The 21,013-nt window shown below is 31.9% G+C and overlaps 1 protein-coding gene across 2 annotated transcripts in view; it reads left to right on the top strand.

The window, feature by feature from the left end:
• Positions 1 to 18,463, top strand: part of PTEN (phosphatase and tensin homolog) — a 79,408-nt gene extending 60,945 nt beyond the window's left edge. For both annotated transcript variants that reach the window (XM_011361615.2, XM_023531461.1), the window contains 4 exons: positions 4,804 to 4,945; positions 9,295 to 9,461; positions 11,826 to 12,050; positions 14,986 to 18,463. In XM_011361615.2, coding sequence (XP_011359917.1) covers positions 4,804 to 4,945; positions 9,295 to 9,461; positions 11,826 to 12,050; positions 14,986 to 15,171 — 720 coding nt within the window. In that variant the 3' untranslated portion in view covers positions 15,172 to 18,463. The remainder of the gene's footprint in view (positions 1 to 4,803; positions 4,946 to 9,294; positions 9,462 to 11,825; positions 12,051 to 14,985) is intronic.
• Positions 18,464 to 21,013: the final 2,550 nt, after the last annotated feature.

Genomic DNA, 21,013 nt, shown 5'->3' with positions numbered 1-21,013 from the left:
GGTAAGAGTGGAAGAAGAGGTTGGGCTGTGTTTTTATGTCATGATGGAATTAACATGTTTAAAAAATTGTTCTTATTTGGGTAGACTCTGGGAAACCACTTAACATTTTGATTTAACTGATAATGTGATTGATCTCATACTTTTGTAAAATTAATCTGAGTGGTATAAATAATAGATTGGAGGATAGATCAAAGGCTGATAATCATTTGGCTGTTACAAAATTGCAGGGGGTAAGTGAACTAGAATGGCCACAGAAAACCCAAACTGGTATTTTGAGAGGTATTCCAGAGTCAAAATCTGGATTTTAACATCTGAATACATGTATAGAAATCAAATACGAATATTTTAAATAAGCTTAACCTCTGGTTCTCCTTCCATTTTGTGTGTACTGTGTGCGTGTGTGCACATGTGTGTGCACGCACACACCAGGTAGTTGTTGTGCTAAGTGATACAGCAATCTCTGCCTCCACTCTGCCCAGACCCTTGCCATACTGCAGGGGTTCCCCTCACTTTTCTTTTCTATAGCTCTCTGTATGTCACTGCTATTCTCTCAGATTCTTTCATTCTAGCCAGGAGAAGACGGCAGAACAGTATAGCATTTGAGTGTAAACTCTGGAGTTGGAGTGCTAGGATGAAATCCAGTTTCATTACTTATATAAGATGTATGACCTCATCAGTATTACTAATGATACCCACTTTATGAGTATTAAATTATATATTTATGAAAGCTTTTAGAACAGTGCAAAGAGCAGCGGTGGCAGTGATATTAGAAGAGGTTTCAGGCTCAGGTGCTGGAGAAAATAGTATTATTAACAGAAAGAAGTTGGTCCATGCAAGAATATGAAAGCTTTAATTTTTGGATATGTTATGTTTTAAGTGCTTCCGAGATTTCCAGCTAGAAATGTCCAGCCAAGTGTTGGAAATTCTGGACCGGGAGTTGGGAATAAAGTCATATTGAGAGACACAGGTTTTGGAATTAATGTCTAAGATTGATAATTAAACTGCAATAGATAGGATTGACATAAAGAAGGAATAGTTAAGATCAAATTTTTGAGATATAACTACATTTAGAGACAAGGAAAGACAGCCAATAAGGATAGGAGAAAAGCTTTAGAGAGTATATCCTATGACAGCAGCAGGGAATTTTCAAAATGGCAGCAAAAAAAAAAAGCCCAGGAATAGGAAAACAGTAGGCGATGATCATTGATGACTATTAAGAAATCAGCCTCATAATAACATTTCTATGAGGTAAGGAGTAAAGGCTTCTCAAGAGTTTATATAGAGAGAGGGAAGATGATAGTTTAAGAGAAATACAAGATATAGTGAGAATGTGGGGTTTTGGTCTTTGAATTGTTGGCTTGTTTTGAGTAAAGTATAAGGGTGACCTGAGCTTATTATTAGGAGGAGAGCAGGTGGGGAAAATAAAAGGCAAATGCCAGACAGGAGATAATTAATAGAGCACTTGCCAAAATGGAACTTAGGTAAACATGAAGAGACACTTATATAAAATATCATGAATTAAAAAATTTTAAGATGGGAGAAGAGAATTTTGAGAGTGCTAACATTGAATGACTTTAGGGTTCCTAATGAAGCAGGAGCTGAATTCATTGAGGATGATCTGAGACAGGACAGAGAGGTGGGGTGAGCAAAGTTCTAAAATCATTATAGCCAAGAGTTTAATAAGTACATACCAGAAGAAAGACTTAGTGAATCATAGAGATTAGGAATAGGTGAGAGTGAATAAAGACAGTAGAAAAATGGGCTGGAAAGGGATAAGCGGGAGTAACACCAAATACAGTTATCTCTCGGTATCCGTGGGGGATTGGTTTCATAAACCCCTGTGATAATAAAATCTGCAAATGCTCAAGTCCCGTATTAATGGGTATGGAGGGCTGACTATCCTCCTGAGTCCTCTCTCCTGGTCTATGAACATAAGGAAATTGAAGAAGTGGCAGCTGCCTTTTGAGATGATGGCCAGGAATATGATGCTAAGTCAATCTGAAGAATGCTGAGTTTAGCTAAAATCAGAATGTTTTGAAAGGTGTATTTGAGAATAGAGATTAAGAATATAAGTAATTTTCTTTACAATTAGTGTGGAAAGTGAGAGTCATTAGTGAGTTGAACTGTACTTTTGGAATATATATATAGACCAGTTTAGCATAAAAAGTTCTTGGTTAGAAAATAAAAGATTTTTATTAGTCTTGATTTAAATGAAAATGGAAACTTTGAAAACATAATAGTATTTTTAATCTCAAAGAGCTTTAAAGGTCAGCTGTCTTTTCATATGTATAAAACAAATTTTTGAAGGATTAGGAAAATGTGGATATCTTAGATTCTTAAAAAGATATACATATTTTTAATTAAATCTTCAAATTCAAGATACTATAAGTAAAACATACACATAAATCATTGTTTTCAGTTTATACATTCAGGAAATATATTTGAAGTGTTATAAATTACATCGTGGATTTAGTGTGGAAGCTTTACTCATTTCAGCATGATTCATTATATTATTAATTAAATACTAATAAGTGTGCATTGTGGCTATGAGAGAGAAGAAGAGTGAAGAGGACATTAAGGTCTGCGGTCTATACACATTTTGACTTTCCAACTTTTTATTCTCTTTAATCTGGACACATTGAATTTGAGGTCTTAGAAAGCCAACAGGTAAATAAGAATTGCAGAGTTCTGATACAGAAGTCTAATTATGCATAATATGATAGTAAAATAATAAATGAATTAAATTTACAGTTGTGGCTTTTCAGTTTTTTTGAATTATGCCAGTAATTTTGGTTCAGCTTGTACTTACATATAAATTCTTCATCCAATGTAGACAACTAATAGATTTATATATTCTTTCTCTGGTAAGGATTAACTAGGTGCATAACCCTGCATTATAGATATGCTACGAGACATTTGCTACTTGAGAAAAATTAAAGCTTTGAAAACCTTTAAATTATTGAATACAAACTTATATCAAGAGTGGAGATTAAGAGAAAAATATTTCACTAAACTCCCCAAAATAACTTTTATCTTCTTATAGACTTCCATTGATTTAATTCTTCAGAATTTTTATTTAATTTTTAGACTAGATAATAAATTTATATGGTTCAAAAAGATTCTCTCTCACCCATCCATCTTCCATCTGCTATATTCCCCAACCTGCTTTGCAATTCTGTATTTTATCTTGGTAAGTATAAATGATAAATTATTGACTGAAGTGGCATTAAATACTGTTGTATAGCAAACCATTTTAAGTTAAGTGTAAATACTTTTTAAACTTTAATGATATTTTTACATTAATAATTTAACAGTAAGAAAATACACAGAACTAAAATTCCAACAATTCCAAAATTATGCCTTAAATATGAGTATAATTTCTAAAACTATTAATTAGGATTTGTGTAATATTTTGTGATTTTAGTGTGCTTTCGTGTAACTGCAGTTAATGTTTGATCCTTATAAGAATCTTCTGTAGAAAGTGGGGTACATCTTATTTTTATTTGTGTTTTGACCATTAGCATTCAAATCCAAGTCTTGTGATTGTGAGGTCTTTGCACCATTGCCAAATCTTAAATCCTGATTTGAAATGGCTTTTCTCTACTTTCTTACATTACTATATTTTTAAATAGTCTTTAATAAAATCATGCTAACCTTTAAAAAAATACTGAGAATACTTTAGTGAATATGTACATACCTGTCATTCAACATACCTGTCTTGAAATTTACATAAATGTGCTTTGTACTTTTCACTAAAGAGAAGAAAAGTATTTGTATTCAGAGTCTTTAACACACTGAGAGATTTAGATTCCAATAATAACTTAAAGAAATATTGCAAATTCTTTTTTCTCTTGAGTATACTTTTAAATTTTCTGCAAGTCAGTTTCACTATCAGATTTCTTAATGGTATTATTTGCCTTACATTTCTAGGTTAAATGCTTGAATTATTCTGAAGTTAAATTGTATAATAGGAAAAGAAACCTTAGATAAATGCCTTAATACCTCATTTATTTAGCATGATTAGTTAATGCATTGCTGCACACATAAGAAATTTTTCTTTAGATAAGTCAGGGTCACCTTTTAAGTACCACATGAATTATGTATATTTTTTTTTTTTTTTAGCATTTATAATACTTAAATTTTTTAAACATATATTTCCTGATTTCTTCACAGAGAGATGTGGGTAGATCAGGGACATCTCTAAGTACCTGTGTCAGTGGACTATTGTATACATTTATGTCAGCCACATACTCCTGTTTTTGTTGTGCTCTAAAGCCAGCATTACTTTTTGCTGCTGTTCTTTTTGCCTCTTAAAGGCAATATGCCTTTATCTAGTTTGCTTATTCTGATATGCTTTTCCCTGGAAAATAGTTAACTAAGTTTATGAGGAATTGTATGTTTAATAATCAGAGTCTATAAATCCTTGTGGGTAGCCCTACATGTAAAGAGCACAGCTGTAGTGCAGAGGCCTTTGACAATTATTTTGGATATGTAGTGGCCTTTGCTTATAGCTTATAGTGTTCATGGATCAGAGCATTGTGATCATTGAATAAATGGGAGTGTTACGGTGTTATGATAATTGTATTTTAAGGGAAAAAATTATTCTCATATTTTCCTTTGTAATGTTGGTGCTCTGACTTACTCTATTATTGAGTTTGATTTAAATATTAATCATTTAAGATCAAATTTCTAATGTATACATGTTTTTCAGTGGGTACAACCCAACTACCTTAACAATTTAGTGAAATAACTATAATGGAACTTTTCTTTTGAATTTGGCTTTTCTTTTTTTCTGTTCACCAGGGAGTAACTATTCCCAGTCAGAGACGCTATGTGTATTATTATAGCTACCTGTTAAAGAATCATCTGGACTATAGACCAGTGGCACTGTTGTTTCACAAGATGATGTTTGAAACTATTCCAATGTTCAGTGGCGGAACTTGCAGTAAGTGTTCTAAGTTTTCATTCTTCCACGTGTAGGAACACTCTTCTTAACGTATCTGGAGGTTTATAGAAAAGTTTAGAAAGAAATTTACCATACATAAAAGTTATGCCGGAGTATATATATATATATATTTTTTGAAGCATCCAGACTAATTAATTAGCTCAGTTGTTCAGTGCATTGGGCTAAGAAAGTCAAGAGCAATGGGTTTTAATATCTGTGAAGCCAGATTATATTTATGAAAGAAATAATATGTGTTGCAACTACCAAATGCAGCCTAAATTCTGACCAGATCACTGAAATACCTGTCCCATCAGATCTAGTTCAAGAGTAGCAGTGGGTATCATCAGTTTACTGGGATCCAAATAGGGACCAATTCCTTTATATCTAGGAAGACTAGATAGATGTTGATAGTAATGGTAATGGGGACAATAAAAAGAAAAGGAAAAAGTGATAAGACATGGCAACAAGCTGAAGTATATTGACTAAATAGGGTTGAGTCCAAGTGTGGAGTATTAGAGAAAACCTGAATTTAGATGCAAGTATTTAGAAGGCAATTTTGTAGTTTCTAGATAAGATACCACTATATTATTTCTTTTAATACCTCTAATAACATTTCAGTGATATTTTGCAACTCATTAGTGGTTTTAGTTTTTAGCTTTAAGTTTTGCTTCTTGGAAATATTTATGTAATTTAAAACAATTTCTGTCTCTAAATTAATTTATTCCTAGACAGTTAATGTCATGATGTTGTTTATCTTTATCAGATATGTGTGATCACCTTCATCAGATATTTCCTGTATTCTTAGACCAAGGCAGCTTTATCAAAGACCACAGATTTATTAATGTAACACGTTAAAGGCTTCTAAGAGACCTCATGAGGTCTAAGAGACCTCATGCTTTCATCATCTCAGTACAATTTTAAAAACTGCTTAGTGCAAGGCACTTGCCTGTCAGAGGATATTGACATGGAACTTAACAGATTCATGGAGGAAAAGGAAAAAGGAAGAAAAAACTCTTCCTATGGTATAGCTATGGGTATAAGAGCCAAAAGAAAGATATAAAGTATTAGGAAAAGAGAACATTCAGTTCAGCAGTCTTGTATAATTTTTTTCACACTGGCCTCTAGTAAAAATCTCATCGCTTGTTCTGCTTGCCTACATTTAAACATTGTGTTGTTTCGTTTTTGTTTTGGTCTCAGTATTACATTTAAACTGACTACTGATATCTTTTTAATCTTTACTAATTTTCTGTGCACTGTGATTTAATACCATGTAGTGAAGCTATATATAAATAATATGTAACTAAATATGTTGTATGTATAAATTATAAATGGTATATTCAGAAAAAGAAAAAGTTTTGAGGTGTTGTCAAATAGTTTCATGAAGGAAGGCCAGCTCTTTATTGAACTGGGGAAAGCAAGCAGCTTAGATTGGCATTAAAACTGAGGGAAGTATTATAGGCAATAGGAAATAACTCGAATTGAAGCACAGCAGAAGAATATGGGCTGGACAAGAAATGTAGAGACAGAGAATAGAATAGACTGGAATGTGTGGCTGACCGTCAGAGGACCCCAAATGAAGATATCAGACTTGATTTGATAAATAGTATGTGTCACTTAAAACACAGCTTAAGTACAGTTGTGAAGAAAGTGATGATTACAAGAGGGGGAAAATGGTGGAGAGGAAACCTGTTATGTGACTTGCTCTGTCAGATGTTCTTTGCTAGGGCCATCAAATGGGATTAGATGAGTTTTTATTTTGCCATTTTATCTGAAGATTTTGTCAAAGTTTTGGTCCTGATCAGGCAAATAATTCACAGAAAAGAGAGGAAAGAAAAGTGAATCAAATTGAGATTTGGAGACATGAATGTTCATATTTTGGTTTTAAACATGTTTTAAATCAGGTGCAGGTGAGCTATTTACATGGAGATATTCAGTGAGTACTTGAAAGTATGGGTTTGAATATTTGGGTGAGAGTTATATCAGATAATTTGGGAAACATCAGAAAAGAGGCATCATAGTTAAGCCTTTCATGTAAATGTGGTGTGGGACTGTAAGATGGGAAGGCTCAGAGGGAAGCAGGGTGAGGACTGAGACAAGAGTTTTTGCAACAGTTTGGTTTCAGAAGGAATAAGAAGAATCAGTGAAGAAAATGAAACTTGTGAAAATAAAGTATCTTCTGCAAAGTTGTCAGTGGTTAACAACTTTTTATTTGATTATTGTCTTAATATTTCTAAATAACAAAAAAGTTAATTCTATACATCATAAAGGGTTAAAAATGTTAGCAAAAGATGATCACTGTCTCTCAGTACTATCTCAGGATGCATATAGCTAAGAAAACTTAATTCTGATTTTTTGTACTAGGTATCAATCTTTAGAACACGGTCAGTCATATTAAAGAATATATATCAGAATTATGTCTTAGATGTCAACAGAACCATACTAATGTTGGACTTGTCTTATCCAAAATGTGAAATTCATATTGTAAAGAAAATTATTTAGTGATTTGTGGAAATCTTTTCCACTTTTATTAAAACATTTAGTTTAGTTTAAGGGAAATCTTAAGTAACACTGATTTATATTAGCTTATGGATTATTTCTATAATTCTAAAATTCTTGAAGATACACATTTTTGATGTAGTTAAATTGAAGTCTGGCTTACATAGCTAATTTGCTTTTTAAAGTTCTAAAATCAAGATCATCAGATTGTGAATAATTGCAATTTGAGTTAATAAGACATTACAAAGCATTTTCATTCTGGTTGATTTTTATCCCAGCTTTGAAATCATACCTTGTTTGTTTGTTTCTTCAGGTTAGACTTCTCAGTAAAATTTTCGGTATCACATAATCTTTATCTTGTAAAATGGCTCATTGTACTTTGAATCTTTAATCAAGGAAGTGAAAATGATTAACAGATTGTTAGTGTAATATTTCTCTTTTCTAGAGAGTCTTTTCCTCGTAATATATGCCTCACAAATCGTATTAGAATAACCCCACATGCTTTTATCAAACCTACTACTTATTATGTAATTGCTGTATTGCTTTAGATATTTCATAGATGAGACAGTGTAATGTTTATTAAACTGGAAAATTCATTTAGTTTAGATAAGCTTTTTGCCTTGTTCTCAGTTGTTGGTCACATTAGTAAAGAATGTGATACTTTTTTTTATCTTTAAGGATGGTGGTGCTGAGAATTTTGTGTGTGTGTGTGTGTGTGTGTGTGAGTGTGTTTATATATATATATTATATATATATTCCTCATGTACTTTATGCAAGCTTATTTTTATTTCTTGATTGCCTTGGCATGTTTCCTTTAGGACCTACTTCTAATTCTGCTAAAGTTAATCACTTTCTTTTGAATGAACTCTTTTTTTTGAACTCAGTGTACTACAAATTAATTATACTTTGTCAAATTATTTAGGTCCTTTAAAGTTTTTAAAGTCCTAGGATCTTAAACATGTCTTTAAATTAATTTCCACCACTGATGTCATTAGGTATAAGTGTATTTATGAGTCGACTTAAAAAATAAAACATATAATCCTTCCCTTGCACATTTTACTACTTTTTAGTTGCATTGCTAATATATAAGCATGATACATTTTTAGAGATCATATTTCATCAGTTGTTTTAAAACAGATATAGGCCAGAATAAGAAATGTGTTTTTTTGCGGGGGGAGGAGGGTGCTACAATTTGTACTTGATGCTTTTTGCATTTTTTTGCAGACATTTCAAATCTCTTCCTGTTTCTCATCATGGTGGCTTTATGTACCTTTAAAAATAAAATTTGAGCTATAGATAAAGTTGGTTAATATTTTTATAAATATTGAGACTTGTATTTGTAGAATTTAGTATAACTTTGTTATAGATTATATTTTCTTTCCTCTTGTGAACGTGTAATTTGTATTTCGTGGATTTTGTTATAGGTAGAGACTTTAAAATAACTGCAGCAAATAACTTTTAAAAGTTACCTTTTATGCAGTTCATAGATGTGCCAAAGTTTTTTTTTAGCATTTTAATGCTTAAAATACTTAGATATTTAACATCATATTAATGTTAAAGTTTTTATGTTACTATAGTACTAGAAGTCTAATCTTGGAACTTATTTATGAAATAGAATTGACTTTCATACCAGTAATAGAATCTTATGTTGAAGGTTCAAATTAGGGAAAATCTTGTATTGATTATATTTTCAACTTAAGTGATTTCCATTGATTTGTTTTAGATCAGGGTTACAAAAGCAGAATTACTATTTTGTATATATTGCTAATATTAGTTGTTAAAATAGTTTTTGACAGTTTGACAGTTAAAGACATTTCCTGTGAAATGATACTTACGTGTATTTAACCACGCAGATCCTCATTTTGTGGTCTGCCAGCTAAAGGTGAAGATATATTCCTCCAATTCAGGACCCACACGACGGGAAGACAAGTTCATGTACTTTGAGTTCCCTCAGCCATTGCCTGTGTGTGGTGACATCAAAGTAGAATTCTTCCACAAACAGAACAAGATGCTTAAAAAGGTTTGCACTTTACTATTATTGGGAAGAATATCCAAAATGGCCATACCTTGAATAATAACCTCAGATCTTTTCCTTGAAGTAATTATAATTAGTTAGGCAGAAATCAATCAGTAAGGAGAGATTAAAAGGTATATTTTATGACTGATATCTAATGAATTATAATTGGTTTTCTATTAGATTTTTACATCGATGAGCCATTATGATGGTAAATAATCCTATTAGAAGGAAAAGGCCATATGGCACTATAATTTGAGATGAATTTTTCTTAAATTGGTTTATGTCAAGAAATTTTGTAAAATTAAAGATTTTATACATACTCCATGAAATCAATTATAATCCTCTTAGAAGGGATGATTAACTGAGAAGTTAGCATGGGACCATGAGTTTGAAAAAAATTTGATCTATATGTATAAGATCTGTTTCATGGTCTTGTGTGATGGCACAAAACACCTTTCCTCATTTTGGTTTATGTTTCTTCTGAGTGGGTTATTCTATATTTAGCTTCCTCAGATTTACTGAGTATTTCAGTTTTTAGCTAGGAAAGATATAGGTATGAAGAGGAAGTAATTAAAGAATGAAAAAATGTGGTATTTAAATATGTAGGTTTAGAAAAGTTAGTGAGGTTTGCATCTTACTGAGCTATATTTAGAGAATGGAAGAGCTCATTTTAAAACAATCTTGTTTTAAACTATTAAGTGAATATTTTAGATGAACCTAAGGTACAAAATTTTTAGATGATAGTGAACAAAAACACTAGCTTTGATAGGTTGTTATGCCTCGTTGAACATACTAGGTAGTATGTTGCCAATCTTTAGACATTCTCAGTAATAGGATTGGCTTGGTTTTCCTGATTTTTAGCTTTTATTTTTGAAAGAAAACAAGTTTCATTTAATACAAAAATTTTAAACTCTACTTTGACTTATTAGAAGAAATATAATTTCCTCTATATAGAATCCAAGTAGCCAGAAAATCACAAAATGTTAAACTGATTTTTTTCACCAGAAACCCATTTCCTACCTGTTCTGTATAAATGTCTCAGTAACTTTGAAAAATTATTTTTCAGTAGTCCAAGAAATGTTAGCAAATGTTCTAAAATTAGAGTAACTAGTTTTCTTCTATTCATTGTAAGACTGGTACACATAAAATTTTATATATTGCTTTTAAAAACAGGTACCTGAATTATTATTTCCCTCTACCTTTAGGGGTGTACTAATTCTTATCATTTCAGTTATTGCCATCTGTACATTACATTAACACATGTAAAACTGAAGGTTAGAATACTTATATTTGTGTCTTAGATTACTTTACATATATTTCTATTTTATGTGATTTCCCTTTCTGTTTGCTGTGATTTAAACAAAAACAGTTTTACTATAATCAGTATATATATGGAATACACATTTTTGGAAATTTAAATATTACTAGCTTATTTTCTTCTGACTCTAAGTAAAATATGTGTGTAGTTACTAATTCAGTGACTTTGCTAAAATAATTAAAATTAACAAGTACTTTTAAAAAGGCATATATAAGATTGCTTTGCCTAGGTACTGTTAAAAGACATTTAAGATATAAGATACTTAAGGGTCTTAACATCTTCCCTGGGATAAGGTGTCATAAAGCTCTACATTATTAATTGTCAAATGATCCATACAGACCAAATTCTAATTAAGAGAGAGAACGTTTTCTTTGTTTGGTCAAGAAAGATTTGAAGTAATGAACTTCTGATGTTTTTGATTAATAAGACCTCATATTATTAGTAGAAGTGATTCCTTAAAAATAAGTGTTTATAATGTAAAGTCAGAAGTACTGTCTCCCTCGCATATCTTATTATGAATACTTTCAAACATATCATTTAATAAGCTAGAGCCACTTAATATTTGCGTTGCTGTAGCAGTAAAAATGTATGTCTTGGTTCATCAAGAAGTTGTACTGACATTCAAGAACTTCTATTAAAATAAATTTTGTAATAGATAGCTTGTTGAAACAATTAAATCCATCTCTGAATTTTTAAATACATACATACATTCAAACTCAAAACAATACATATACACTCAAAACTCAAAACATTTTAAAGCTAATATTAGACTAGAAAGGAGATTTTTTACTTAAAGTTTTAAAACAAAAGTAAGTTATCTTAGAACTTGTGGAATTACATTTTTGGTTTAATATTTGAATAAAAGAAAAATCATATGTGAATTAGATGCAACAAATAACCAACAGATTGCCAAGTATTAACCTTTGTGTTTACCTCCATCCACAATATCAAATGATACATGGCTTATTTTGTTGACTTCTTGTGGCAGATGTTTAACATAGGTAACATTTTTTTATTAAAAAATTTAAAATGTTATTTTTATTTTTTAGGACAAAATGTTTCATTTTTGGGTAAATACATTCTTCATACCAGGACCAGACGAAACCTCAGAAAAAGTAGAAAATGGAAGTCTATGTGATCAAGAAATTGATAGTATTTGCAGTATAGAGCGTGCAGATAATGACAAGGAATATCTAGTACTCACTTTAACAAAAAATGATCTGGACAAAGCAAATAAAGACAAGGCCAATCGATACTTTTCTCCAAATTTTAAGGTCAGTTAAAAACATTTTGAGGAGTCGGTGGGTGGCTCTGTGTGTGTGTGTGTGTGTGTGTGTTTTATTCTAGGTGTATAGCTGGTGAAAGACTTGCTTGACTAATTTTTAAATTCAATATTATTTAGAAGTAATATTTATGTAGCAGCAATCTGAAAGTTTCTAATGAAATACCAGATGTACAAAAAGTCATAAAAGTTGTATTTTCCTTTCTTTATTCTTTGTTGTTGTTAGGTGGAATTTGGGGCAGGCATTGGGGAGGAGAGTTAAGTAGGATATGAGGTTGAAATGGGGACAGAAAGAGGTAGAAGAGAAGTAAGTCATTTGAGGACGATTCATATGGAATGTTCTCACTGGTTTTACTTTCATACCCATCCAATTTATTCTTAGCCCCTCAGGATGTTCTTAAAAATAGACTTGATTGTATCATTCTGTTTATACTTTTTAAAGATTTTTTGGTTTTTAATATGACCTACAAAGACCTGCATAATTTAGCACAGGCTTATCTCCTAAATCAACTCTAGCCACATTCTCTCCCTATTCCCTGAGATTCACCCATACTGGTCTCTCTTCATTTCTTCAAAATGCTAATAAGCACTTCTGCCTCTGGTTTTTCCAATTCTTTTCCTTCTCCCTGTACCTCTTCACTCTCAGCCTTTCTCGTATCCTTCGTATGAATACCTTTCTCATATTCTAGCTTTAGCTTCAATTTCATGTGGTCTAGAAGGTCTTCTCTGATTATCCTCCCTATTATTGCCTTTCTAAAAGTCTGTTTTCCTTTATTTTGGATTGATTTAGTTCGTTTTAATTTCATGTGTGTGCACGCGCATCGCATGTGTACATGTTTCTGTTTCTGTGTAGGTAAGATTTCTTCATGTTTAAAAATCTGACTGGAGGGTTGCCATTTTTTTCCCCTTTTCTTATTTCTTGCTCTACTTGATTTGCTCCCTCACTTTCACCATACTCTCTCCTTTCTCTTTTGTAAAAATTCTCTCTTTTTGCTTCATTACATTTTTATAACATAACAAACCTAATCATAGCTTATAAGTATATTGCCAGTAATAATAAAAATAGAGGGAGGTGAGCTATATGTTTTAAGTGAAAATAGATCCAATATTAAGTACCTTTAGATCTTACATTTAAGTGTTTACAAGTGTTCTTTAGAATCCACAGGTTTCCATTTCCTTTCTTATCTCTAAGTCTGCATTTTTCTCGATCACTAGCTTTTAGCGTGACTTCCATTAGTTTTATTGTTTTATGTTTTAACATTACAAGAGGCTTTATATTTGTGATTACGAATAAAAACTTAATTATCAGTAAACAAATACAATATATAATAGTAAGTGCTATGAAAAAATAAAGCAGAGACAGGATAATGATCTTGGTGTATTTTTTAGCTGGATGGTTAGAGAAGGCCTCGCCAAGCAGGTGACATTTACTTAGAGAACTAAATGGAAAGAATGAGCAATACAAATATCTGGAAAAAGAGGGAAGAGCAGTTGGAAAAGCTCTGAGACAAGAATGAGGAGTAATAGATACGAAGTTATTTTTACTAAAGCACACTAGACCACGTGTGAAGATATTAGAATGTTTTCAGCACAGGAAAGATGTAGTTTGAATTTTGTCTTTAAAAGTTCAGTCTGTCCACTCCTTTAAAATTTAGACTTGAGAGGGAAGTAGGGAGGAGATAATAATGGAAGCTGGGAGATTAGTTAAGAGGCTGTTACAGTGGTTTAGTTCAAATGAGAAATGGTGGTCACTTGGACTAGAGTAGGGGCAGTGAAAGGTAATGAGAACCTGTCAGATTAGGTATACGGTTGACCCCTGAGCGAACTGCACGGGTCCACTTATATGCGAATTTTTTTCAGTAAATATGTCGTCAGCTCTTTATATCCCCATGTTTAAGAGACTTGAACATCCACAGATTTTGGTATTCACTAGGGGTTCCTTGAACAGTCCCCCACAGATACTAGGGAACAACTAATAAGTATTTGGGAAATCAAATTATACATGGATTTTTGACTACGTGGGGCTTTGTTCCCAGATCAGCTGGACCCTGCATTGTTCCAGGGTCAACTGTTTATGGTATTTTGAAAGTAGGACTAGAAGGATTTACTAATGGAGTAGGTGTTAGATGTGAGAAGAATTGATAATGACTCTTGGATGAGGGGGGCAAGGACTGTAGATATAGTAGAAAGAACAAGGGATTTTAAGTCAGATCTGATTTAAATTCCACAACTACCTACTAAATATGTGGCCTTAAGCAAGTTTCCTAACCTTTCTGAGCCTTAGTTTCCTTTTCTTTAAAATCGAGCTACCTGCCTTGTAGAGCTGTTTTGACAATTATTTTAGCTAAGCCTGTAAAGGCCCTTGGTCCACTGTTTAGACCACTGTATGATGTTAACTTTCTTCTTTTTCTTAGCTTCAGGTGAAGTTTTTAGGGCTATTGGGATCCTAAACATCATTGTTGATCAGTATTTCATGTAGTATAAAATTTGCTTCGTATTGTTTGTATCAGAAAACATATTCAGTTTCAGATAGGTAGTAAGTGAACATTCTTTTGGAACACAACTTTATTTGGGAATTGAATTTTGTAATTGAAAATATGTGAACTATTGATGAACTTCAGTCTCTGTATTTCTTTTGTATATTTAGTTAATGCTTGCAACTTTTGCTTCTTAAAAAATGTATTAATATTCTAGTTTATCTTTTCACCATATAACAAGAAAGACAATGTAAGAAATCTTAAGAAGGGGGGGTTTTAAAAGGTAGTTGTCTTTTAACAATCATGTTTGTCAAAGTACTTAAAACAAATGCTAAACATGTGTGTGTGTGTGTGTGTGTGTGTGTGTGTGTGTGTATCTGTACTAAGTAATTTAAGATTAGTCAGATTTATGGATTTTCCATTTAAACTTTCTTTTTTTTTTTTCTATAGGTAAAGCTGTACTTCACAAAAACAGTAGAAGAGCCATCAAATCCAGAGGCTAGCAGTTCAACTTCTGTAACACCAGATGTTAGTGACAATGAACCTGATCATTATAGATATTCTGACACCACTGACTCTGATCCAGAGAATGAACCTTTTGATGAAGATCAGCATACACAAATTACAAAAGTCTGAATTTTTTTTTTCTATCAAGAGGGATAAAAATACCATGAAAACAAACTTGAATAAACTGAAAATGGACCTTTTTTTTTTAATGGCAATAGGACATTGTGTCAGATTACCAGTTATAGGAACAATTCTCTTTTCCTGACCAATCTTGTTTTACCCTATACATCCACAGGGTTTTGACACTTGTTGTCCAGTTGAAAAAAGGTTGTGTAGCTGTGTTATGTATATACCTTTTTGTGTCAAAAAGACATTTAAAATTCAATTAGGATAAATAAAGATGGCACTTTCCCATTTTATTCCAGTTTTATAAAAAGTGGAGACAGACTGATGTGTATACGTAGGAATTTCTCATTTTGTGTTCTGTCACCAACTGAAGTGGCTAAAGACCTTTGTGATATACAGGTTCACATCCTACCCCTTTGCACTTGTGGCAACAGATAAGTTTGCAGTTGGCTGGAGGAGTTTCTAAAGGGTTTCGCTACATTCTAATGCATGTATTCGGGTTAGGGGAATGGAGGGAATGCTCAGAAAGGAATATATTTTATGCTGGACTCTGGACCATATACCATCTCCAGCTATTTACATGCACCTTTCTTTAGCATGCTACAGTTATTAATCTGGATATTGAGGAATTGGCCGCTGTCACTGCTTGTTGTTTGTGCATTTTTTTTTTTTTTTTTAAGCATATTGGTGCTAGAAAAGGCAGCTAGAGGGAGTGAATCTGTATTGGGGTACAGGAATGAACCTTCCACAACATCTTAAGAATCCACAAATGAAGGGATATAAAATAATGTGGTCATAGATAAGAAACACAGCAACAATGACTTAACCATATAAATGTGGAGGCTATCAACAAAGAATGGGCTTGAAATATTATAAAAATTGACAATGATTTATTAAATATGTTTTCTCAATTGTAATGACTGCTCCATCTCCTTTGTAATCAAGGCCAGTGCTAAAAGTCAGATGCTATTAGTACCTACATCAGTCAAGAACTTACACATATTTTATTAGTTTTCAATCATATACCTGCTGTGGATGCTTCATGTGCTGCCTACAAGCTTCTTTTTTTTCTCATTAAATATAAAATATTTTGTAATGCTGCACAGGAAATTTCAATTTGAGATTCTACAGTAAGCAGTTTTTTTTTCTTTAAAGATTTATGATGCACTTACTCAATCCAATAGCTGTCAGCCGTTCCACCCTTTTGACCTTACACATTCTATTACAATGAGTTTTGCAGTTTTGCACATTTTTTAAATGTCATTAACTGTTAGGGAATTTTACTTGAATACCGAATACATATAATGTTTATATTTAAAAAGACATTATTTGTGTTAAAAAGGAAATTAGACTTGCAGTCAATTTTCAACACTGCACAAATAATAAGGCATTTACTTTTTCAGTAGAAATTGTCCCACATAATGCTTTTATCAATTTGCTATTGAAAGAATAGATTTTTTTTTAATGTGCAGTGTTGAATTATTTCTTTATAGTACTAGAGTTAAGACTAGGGCTTCAGTTTCACTTCTTAAATATCATATATTTGATATGCCCAGACTGCATATGATTTTAAGCAGAGTACAACTACTATTGTAAAGCTAATGTGAAGATAATATTAAAAAGAATTTTTTTCCCAGAAATTTGGTGTCTTTCAAATTATACCTTGACCTTGAAACATTTGACTCTCTGGCCAATTTGTTTCTTAATGGTGTAAAATCTAATTTTCAATAACTTATTGGTGCTGAAATTGTTCACTAGCTGTGGTCTGACCTAGTTAATTTACAAATACATATTGCATAGGACCTATTAAAGCAGCATTTAAAGAGTGGTGGTAAATAGGTTAGGCACAACTTCATCTGAAATATTCTTAGTAAATAATGTTGACATGTTTTCCACGCCTTGTCAGTTTCATTCAACAAATAAAATTTTTAAATTTTTAACAACGCTCTTAGGATTTACACATTTATATTTAAGCATTGACATATAGAGAACTGACTGACTGCTCATAAATTGGTAAGATTAAAGACAACTATTCCTAAGATCTCACCATTGAAATTTATATGCCACCTTGTCTTTCATAAAAGCTGAAATTTGTTGACTAAAATTAAAATCAACTATTCACGTAGCAAAGATAGTTATTAATAGTCATTTGTTACAGTTTTGGGCACAGTATATTAAAACATAACTTGTATTGTTCCAATATGTAACATGGAGGGCCAGGTCATAAATAATGACATTATAATGGGCTTTTGCACTGTTATTTTTCCTTTGGAATGTGAAGGTCTGAATGAGGGTTTTGATTTTGAATGTTACAATATTTTTGAGAAGCCTTGCTTACATTTTATGGTGTAGTCATTGGAAATGGAAAAATGGCATTATATATATATATTATATATATAAATATATATTATACATACTACTATCCTTTATTTCAGTTACCATCCCCATAGAATTTGACAAGAATTGCTATGACTGAAAGTTTTCGAGTCCTAATTAAAACTTTATTTATGACAGTATTCATAATTAGCCTGAAATGCATCCTGTAGGTAATCTCTGAGTTTCTGGAATGTTTTCTTAGACTTTTTGGATGTGCAGCCGCTTACATGTCTGAAGTTACTTGAAGGCATCACTTTTAAGAAAGCTTACAATTGGGCCCTGTACCATCCCAAGTCCTCTGTAGCTCCTCTTGAACATTTTTTGCCATAATTATTAAAGGGTAGTTGAATAAATAGCATCACCATTCTTTGCTGTGGCACAGGTTATAAACTTAAGTGGAGTTTACCGGCAGCATCAAATGTTTCAGCTTTAAAAAATAAAAGTAGGGTACAAGTTACTTGTTTAGTTCTAGAAAATTTGTGCAATATGTTCATAACGATGGCTGTGGTTGCCACAAAGTGCCTCGTTTACCTTTAAATACTGTTAATGTGTCATGCATGCAGATGGAAGGGGTGGAACTGTGCACTAAAGTGGGGGCTTTAACTGCAGTGTTTGGCAGAGTTGCCTTCTACCCTGCCAGTTCAAAAGTTCAATCTGTTTTCATATAGAATATATATACTAAAAAATTTCAGTCTGTTAAACAGCCTTACTCTGATTCAGCCTCTTCAGATACTCTTGTGCTGTGCAGCAGTGGCTCTGTGTGTAAATGCTATGCACTGAGGATACACAAAAAAAATATGTGTACAGGATAATGCCTCATACCAATCAGATGTCCATTTGTTATTGTGTTTGTTAACAACCCTTTATCTCTTAGTGTTATAAACTCCACTTAAAACTGATTAAAGTCTCATTCTTGTCATTGTGTGGGTGTTTTATTAAATGAGAGTATTTATCATTTAAATTGTTTAAATTTGCTGAAAGTTTAATGGGCAGCCAAATATTTTAATGTTGTCTATGCTTTTTTTTTTTTTTTCCTGCTGTCCTTCAAAGCCTACAATTATAAAAACGTGGGCCTTTATCAGCTTGGGAATAGAGTATCAGTCTGCTCACGTTTGAGAAAGGCACTCTTTAGGGCTTTAACCAATGCTTAATAAATTGTTCCAGGCATATTACATAGCATTCTAGATTCTTGAAAAATTGTGCATTTTTTTTTAACTAACCCAAATGTCTAAAGATGATTCACCAGAAAGGATTTGATACTTCAGATTTCAATTTTGTGGCCTTTCAATTCTTTATGATTCTGTAGTCTCCTGTCAACATATGAGAAGCTTCATATACTCATTGTGACTTGTGCCATTTAAATTTTGATATTTCAGAATAGTTTAAAGGACTTTGTATACTTGAATTCAACCTTGTTATTTCTAATATTAAAAGCTTAAAGACTAAGGCATATCCTTTCCACAAAGCATAGGAAGATAATAAGTGAAAGTGTAGCTGTACAAATGTTTTAAAAATAAAGCAGACCATTTATATAACGGTGGAATTTAATGTTATTTCAAGTTTACATTTTCTTCATGTGACTTTAAAAGTAAATGTGAATACTATAATAACATAAAGAAGTGTGAAAAGTTTTTAATTGTGGTTGAAAACTACTGGAGTTTAAAATTATTTTGATTTATAAGATCTTGGTGATTTCTGAAAAATAGGAATCTACTGGCAGTTTTGTTTTTATTCATGTTCTTACTACATTTTAATTTGAGCAAGCTTGGATAAGTGAATGCCATCACCATTTCCAGTGAGATTTAAAAATCACCAGTGTTAATCATGCAGGCTTCTGAAGACATACAAAAAAATCAAGACCCTTAAATCTAGCTAATATGCTGCTAACGTGAAACTTTTTTGTTCTTTTATTTCCAGATAATTAACCACACATCTAAAACTTAGTCTTAAGTGGCTTAAGTATAAGTTTTGAGTAACAGTGTTCTTACTAGTGCAGAGAGAAATGTTTATGAAAGGAAAAAATAATATTCAGTCTAAACTGGTAGCAAAAAAACTAAAAACTAGCAAAAAAAATAATAGAGAAAAATATTTTAAAACTTTTAAAGAGATGCTAGGGACTGATTTTCTTATTGGATTATATAGCTATAGGAAGCCTAATGATTAAATTGCTTACCAGTTTTCAATTTTATAGCAAATTTATTATTTTATGGCCATGATCTTGCTATCTTTCCATCTTTTAAGAGCTTTTTCTTAGAAGTATATCAGAATGTAGGTAGCCACGCTGACAAATTCACATTGATTGGTAACTTTAAAAGTTTGTCATGTGACGACAGGAAAGGACGAAATAGTTTCATGGTGATAAAACCTTCAGTTCTTAAGTTATTTTGAGAATACTTTCCCATAACAAAATAATCACTCATAATCCCATCACCTGGAAACAGCCCTTCTTAATACTTTAGTGATCATACAATCATTTTTTTCTGTATATTCATGTATATATTTTCTTGAAAAATGAAATTTGCACTATGCTTACTCAAAGCTTTTAAGGTTAGTATTTCATGGAGTTGTAGAATGTTCAGTTACATCAGAAAATGGACAGTGATTTGATTTCTTCATAATGCTACAGATGCAGACTGTAGTTATTTATAGGCCTTTGCAATTAAGTGGGTTAATCATGAATGTTTAAATACTGTTGGCATCAAGATAATATATGTCTAAGTAAATAAAACAATTACATTTACTTAGCATAGGAAAGCATAACATTGTAGATATTTCTCTTCGAACAGCATTTTAAACATTTGCATTTTGGAATTATATGTTAGTTAAACAATGTGTGAAACACTATTAGTAGTTAATTTCACCTTTTTATTTCCCTCATAGGTTGTAAAAGAAGGATGAGATTTTATAATTCCCAAACAGTTGCTTAGTTTAGAGTAAGTTTAACATCTACAAAACAAAACAAAAACCTACTGCTGGTTTATCGCTTAGTTGTCTTTAAATTTGTGCTTACGTGATTTCCATCACATAAAAAGCAATATTTCATGAATGTTTTACCTTTAGCTCTGGAACTTACCATGTTTAATATAACGGTGGACTTAGAACATACAACTCTTGACAGTTATTTGAGAATTTTGGTGACAGTTTAGCTGGAGGGCAGTATATAACTTATAAAACAATGTATTGATATTTTAAGAATATTTTTACATATATGAGTGAAGTCAACTGCCATCTTTGAGCATTAACATTTTAAAATAAAGCATATTTTTAAATGAAGTGTTTAACAAGGATTTATATTTTTTTAATTAAAAATAAGTTATATCTCCTTTGTTGCATGTGAATTTTCATCTGTCCTTAAAATGGTTAGATTTTGTGTGGAATGGAGCAAAGACTTGTAGTCACAGCCTTGTGTTTCAGTTTGTGAAATCTGTTCACCATGGTGAAAATTCTTAAAATATTTAAGCATGGCTCT

This window comes from Pteropus vampyrus, unplaced genomic scaffold (genome assembly GCF_000151845.1).
Source record: "Pteropus vampyrus isolate Shadow unplaced genomic scaffold, Pvam_2.0 Scaffold68, whole genome shotgun sequence".
Lineage (NCBI taxonomy): Eukaryota > Metazoa > Chordata > Mammalia > Chiroptera > Pteropodidae > Pteropus > Pteropus vampyrus.
The sequence above is the reverse complement of the archived record's forward strand: the minus strand, read 5'-3'. Positions and strand labels throughout refer to the sequence as shown.